The sequence below is a fragment of the Spea bombifrons genome, chromosome 4, assembly GCF_027358695.1.
Source record: "Spea bombifrons isolate aSpeBom1 chromosome 4, aSpeBom1.2.pri, whole genome shotgun sequence".
NCBI lineage: Eukaryota > Metazoa > Chordata > Amphibia > Anura > Pelobatidae > Spea > Spea bombifrons.
In genome coordinates this window covers 106,657,852-106,663,984 of record NC_071090.1, presented here as the reverse complement: position 1 = coordinate 106,663,984, position 6,133 = coordinate 106,657,852, and the positions used below count along the sequence as shown (strand labels likewise).

The window sequence follows — 6,133 nt, the reverse complement described above, 5'->3', positions numbered from 1 at the left end:
TGCCACTGTCCTCCCTCCCCGAGATATACTGCCACTGTCCTCCCTCCCCGAGATATACTGCCACTGTACCCCCCCCCCCGAGATATGCTGCCACTGTCCTCCTCCTCCTCCCCCCCCGACTTACCGGAGCAGACTCCCGGGTGTCTTGCGGGGCCGGTGGGGGGCATCTACGCAATACGCGTATACAACCGGAAGTTGTATACGCGTATTGCGTAGATGTCCCCCGCCGGCGCCCCGCAAGACACCCGGGAGTCTGCTCCGGTAAGTCTTGGGGGCAGAGGTAAAACGCATCGTGTGGACGGTCACCGGCTGCGGCGATGCGGGTAAACAACCCGGAGGCTGTTTACCCGCATCGCTGCAGCCGGTGACCGTCCAGACGATGCGCTTAGACAACCTCCCGTGCCGGCACCCCCCCCCCCCCCGTGGGAAGTGCTGGCAGGGGAGGCTGAGCGTATCAGAGAGTAGGATACAGGTCCCCTGCACCGTTGCGGGGGATCTGTATCCTAACCCCGCTGCCTGCCCGGCGCACGGGACTGCATGTCCCGGGCGTCGGGCACTAGACCCCGAATATAGGCCGCACCCCCACTTTAAAGTCTTAAAGTGGGGGAAAAAAGTGCGGCCTATATTCGAGCCAATACGGTATATAAATGCCCCCCCCCCAAACTTTAAAATCAGGTAAGCCAATGGGATGATTTTATATAGGGTATATACGTCACCCTGGCCATTCCGTTCCCAGTTTAGATCTGATGACTCCAAAGAATTGGTCCACAATCTTCAGAATTTACAGGCTTTGTGCGCAAGGCAAATGTCCACGATGGTGGGACGTGATGGAGTCCTAAACACCTTCCTACCGAATACTATGAAGGTTTTCGCTCCTCTACAGGTTAGACCCGTCTTCGGATTGTTCCGGTTCATTCTCTGGCGCTCTTGTATATTCCTTTTTTCTCTTTCGGCAGTAGATGCCGGTAATGGTGGCCACCAGCACCAGGCTAAACAGAATTAAGCTGACCACGGCTATGGTCATGCTCTTCATTTTTTCAACGACTTTGGGATCCGGAGGTGGAAGGTTTGGGTTCTGCTGTTTTTCAGAGCCTGGGTTGAGGAAACAAATTTAATTAACAAAAAGAGTAGTCAGTGGGACAAAAAATGAGGGGAGGACTGAGCCCCTCCAAGTGACCCTCACCAATTTCATTCTCCCCTTCTTTATACTTTATATGCCTAACTCACAAAAAGATTTCCCTTCCTCATCTTTAATCCCTTAATCCCCACCCTTAGTTTCCTTCCAGATTTTTTTTCTCCATTCTCCTGGACGTTAGAATTTTAAGATGCCTGTTGGGTTCCATAATGGAATAACCAGATGGGTTGAAGACACCAGTAACCCAGACATTGGTACAGAAGGACAAAGACTCGTATAATTCGATACATACCATTGTCTCTGTCTTTAGCCTCCGGTGATGTGTCCGCAGGGCCTGTTGGCAGGAGAACATGGCCTCCTGGCGTGACACTGTGGTCCTCTGGGATCACAGGTAGCCCAGGTTGTGAAGGGGTGGTCTCCAGTGGTGGTTGTTCGTAGGTAGTTGTCTGAGGTGTTGTGCTGGTTCTGGGTAATGAGGAGGGAACCGGTTTGCCCTTTGCTTCGTTGGAACAGCCGCTTTTAAATCCAAAATCCGCAGAATTGAGACAGTTGCCTGTCCCTGAGCCAAAGAGACATAATATTAGTCCAGATTAGTCTACGTTCCTCTCTGCTCCAGTCCTCATTCTATAAATTTACGCAAATTCAACTCAAGACACAACCCCTTGATATGTCCACCCCTTCCTCTCCTGGCATAAACAACGGTTCATTCGTTCATATTGCATTCGCGGCATTATTTCAGCAGACGAAACCTAATAACGTTCATGGAGAACTGGTGGCCACCAAAGAGAGTCCACAGAGATGCCCTATCAGCGAGAAATTCCGCAATTCCGCTATCCAGTTTTATCATTGTCTTTGTAGGTCACTTTTGGCCACAAAACACAACATTCTAGTCCCTGGATTCACAAAGCTCAATCTAGAACTCTCCTGAAGCCACATCTCATCGGTGTTTCAATGAGTCCATCCTAGTTGGCCGTCCTTTCAACTAGAGCTTGGCCAAGTATTAAATGTACCCGGATATTATTTTTTTCCACGGAGCTCTACTTCCGACATCTCAGAACGGGGTACATCATCACCATCACCTTACCTATATCAATGCAGCGCATGATGTCCCGCGCCCAGCCATCTGTTTTCTGGCCATAAATATTTCCATTGGGGAAGACGAATCTGATGGGAAAGAAATGAGAACGTCGGCACATTGGCGGTAAAGACATTCATATTCAAGAGTGGGGGGCAAGAGATTGGCACTGGAGGGGAGAAGAGCCCAGTCAACATCAACAGTCAACACGTGTGGAAAGTTTTGTTGGGTTGACAATTCTCCATTTGGCTATGGCATGGAGTGGAGTAGGTCATGGACAATTGTATAGGGCCCACAACTTTTGGGGGTCCAGACTAAGTGGGGGGTGACTCTGGTCCAAACATCTCTCTCTAGCTTGTGCTGGAAGAGATGACTTGTAGAGCCATGGTATGACGTATCATGCTACGTCCCACCAGGTAGGTCAACAATCTCCAGTTTGGAGACCTCTAGCTCTCTACAACAGACCATAAGGGGAATGGTAGGTAAAGCAGATGAGTGCCTACCAAAAAAAAGGGAACTTTATAGTTATGTTTATTGATAAACCAGGTTTGGGGTTAGTTTGTGGAATTCAGGATACGGGGCATCATCATCATGAGGATAGAATTGTGGAACGAGGAGGTAAGATTCCAGAATGAATACAGAACCCTACTTGATAAAATGGTTATCCGGGCAAACTTCGTAGGACTTCACTCTCCTCAGGTATGTATTAAACTCTAAGGCGCTGGGGCAGGTCTTCAGCTTGTTGTAGGTGCACCGCTTCCCGATGTTCACACCAATCTGCGAAAAACCTGAAAGAGGTAACAAGATCCACGGTCAGGAGCCCGCCAAGAGTCATGGATACGGTCCTGCGCGGAACGGACGCCATACGACAGACAGGCACATCTCGCCGTTCTATTACCATATTTCTACACTTCTGTTTCTACCCTCTACCATTTCTGCTGGGAGGCTGTTCCATTTATCTACTTAGAAACAAAGTTGTAGGAAATGGAGTTTTTCACCATTGTCTGTACAGCGCTATGGAATTTGATGGCGCTATAAAAACAATAAATAACATTATGTAAAGGTTTCTGGAATGTAGGTGGTTTTATTACGGGATCGGCTGATTACCCGGCAGGGTTTTATTTACTCTGTGATAGAGCCGTGTAGCCACGGCACACGCCCTGTTACCTGTCCGTGCGTTCCTTCACGGAATTGCTTTCATGCCGCAGCATGAAGCTATAGACCCACCTTACATCTGGCCTGGAAACCCCAACCATAAGCAATCCCTTTTGCCAACAGTCTACGGCAGCCCCTCTGAATGTAAAGGGTTAACGTCGCTACGTTCCCAGCCTGTCGCTAACCAGGCAAAAGCTGGCTGGGGATTGTGGGAATTGTAGTTCCAAAACAGAGAGAGAGAGCGAGGCGGGTCTATAGGGACAGCCATGCCTATAAACACGGAGGTAGCCGGGGGGGCCGCCAGGACAAGAGGCGTAGAGGTTACTGATAGGGGGGTTACTTTGGTCATTCGGCCCCCGTCTACTCGACCCGTTTCTCCTTAATCAGTCGTCGGTCTCGTCTCCAGGAGCCATATGCCTGTCCCATGCGTGTTTAAACCCCCTCACTGTATTACCCTCTACCACTTCTGCTAGGAGGCCGTTCCACGTATCCACCACCCTCTCAGTAAAGTAAAACTCTCTAGTTTTAGATGATGGTATAATATGTAACATGTTCTGTATCACCCAGGAATATTCCATATAATAAATTGGCTGGGGGGGTGTAATCCGAATGAATTCAGCAAATTCACTTTTTTTTGTGTCTATGGCAACAGCCAATCAGTGCCTGCTTTGGGGGTAACATGACAATTAACCTGTTCCCATCAAAAATATGAATGAAGCAAAACAAGACATTTTTAAGGCTGAAGTAATTTAATCTTTGACGTGGGAACCCCCGGGGGTTATTCTCGATGTGCTTAACCCTTTAATCACCCGCGAGGAGGAGCATCACGCTACGTTAAAAAAAAGAGTTAAAGACAACATCTGGATTCTAGAAACATAAGAAATCTTGTTTGTGTTATAAGCAGGATGGCCGCCATGGTGGGGGCAGCTGGGGCCCTGGGTCAGGCATAGGGCAACGTTCATGGTAAATACCATAGGTTGAATTCACGCGAATGAAAGAACGGCATAGGCATTATCGATCCAATGGGGAGGAATAATTTATTATTATTTATTATAGGATATGTGGACCGTTCTGTATATGTGTCAATAAAATTATAGAAACCCCCTATATATATATATATATATATATATATATATATATATATATATATATATATTTCTGTAAATTAAGAAGAAATGAATCCAAAAAAGGAAATGCCAGAATTCGGATATTTTTATCACATTCCATATCACTGATTACATCTTTATGAATAACAGGAGCTGTTTCTAATGGAATTTGAAATAAATAAATAAGTAACTTTTCCCATGCCATTTATTTTTATACTCCCCCCCCCACCGTTTAGTCGCCCGTTTCTCCTGCTGTAAAGACTAATCAGTGGTTGGTCTCGTCTTAGATTCAAGAGCCGTATGTCTGTCCCATGCATGTTTAACTCCCCTTAATGTATTAAGCTCTACCACATCTGCTGGGAGGCTGTTCCACTCATCTACCACCCTCTCCGTAAAGTTAAACTTCCTTCCATTCCATCTCAGCCTCTGACCCTCTAGTCTTAGATTACGACCTCTGCTTATTATTCATATGACTCCAGGAGCCTTTCATCGAAGGTGATACTTTGTATCTTAGAGGAAAACATGTAAGCTTTATAAGCTTTTTGGGACCTCAGAGGTCTCCTCCTCAGCTGGATAAAGCCTTTCAGCCGGACTCGGAGGTTGTCCCTGCCTTCGTTGAGTTAAGCCTTTTTGCGCGAGCGTAATAAACGAGAGTAACAGCCAGAAACGTACCTGACTTTGGCCACAGAAGGGTCAGCAGAATAACCTGGAGACACCGGTGTAAGAACATCGTGGCCCCGGGGTCTCGTGGCCCCCGGGATGTACGGAGTACCTGCATGCTGCGCGGCCGGGGCTCCCGCTGTTCATACAAACTCTGTCTCTCCCTTTCTTTTTTTTTCTTCCTTCTATTTCCTTGTCGGTGTTTAACCCTTTCCTCGCCTGGGGCGATAGGTTGGCACGCGTTCCCTGTGCGCGCGGTAGGGTCCCGGTTGTCCCCTCGGAGGGTGTTAGTTAGACCCCCGCTGCCTGTGCGTCTGCCCCTGGGGTCTGCGTGTCTTTTTGTTAAAGGACTTCCTGATTTGTTGCTTTCGCTTTCGCTCCGGGAATTCCAGACGTCTGACACACGCTGCGGACCGAGCAGAAATAAAATTCCCCCTTAAAGGGGACGGGAGGCTAAATTTATTATTATAGCGCCAGCAGATTCCGTGGCGCTGTACAATGGGTGGCAGTGGGAATAATTAACACCGGCGTGGAGACGTGCTGGGACAGAAGGAGAAGAGGACTCGATACTCATCTCTACACCCCGTCTCTGGAGGGTCATTCACTTCTTGGGCGACTAAAATGCTGAAGGATTTGCAGGAAAAAAAATGATCAGGAAAGAGAGAGGAATCTCTACATACCCGGCATGGGGGAGAGAGGGGAGAGAGGGGAATGGGAGAGAGGGGAAAGAGGGGGGATAGGAGAGAGAGGGGATAGAGGGGGATGGGCGAGGAGGGAGAGAGGGGGACATTTCAGGCATTCAAACATTAATGGCAAAAATGGCAACTGATGGCACGCTGATACATACACACCGCCACATACACACCGTCACATACACACCGTCACATACACAGCATCGCATACACACCGCCACATACACACGTCCACATACACACCGTCACATACACAGCATCACATACACACCGCCACATACACAGCATCACATACACACCGCCACATACA

General features: G+C 48.2%; 1 protein-coding gene across 1 annotated transcript; it reads right to left on the bottom strand.

The window, feature by feature from the left end:
- Positions 1-646: 646 nt before the first annotated feature.
- LOC128490674 (uncharacterized) lies at positions 647-5,571 on the bottom strand. Its single transcript, XM_053462678.1, has 5 exons — positions 5,144-5,571; positions 2,860-2,998; positions 2,220-2,299; positions 1,428-1,694; positions 647-1,092 (listed from the first exon to the last, which is right to left on the bottom strand). The coding sequence occupies exons 1-5, from the start codon at positions 5,247-5,249 to the stop codon at positions 878-880; spliced, it is 807 nt and encodes a 268-aa protein (XP_053318653.1). The 5' UTR covers positions 5,250-5,571; the 3' UTR covers positions 647-877.
- Between the last annotated feature and the right edge of the window lie 562 nt (positions 5,572-6,133).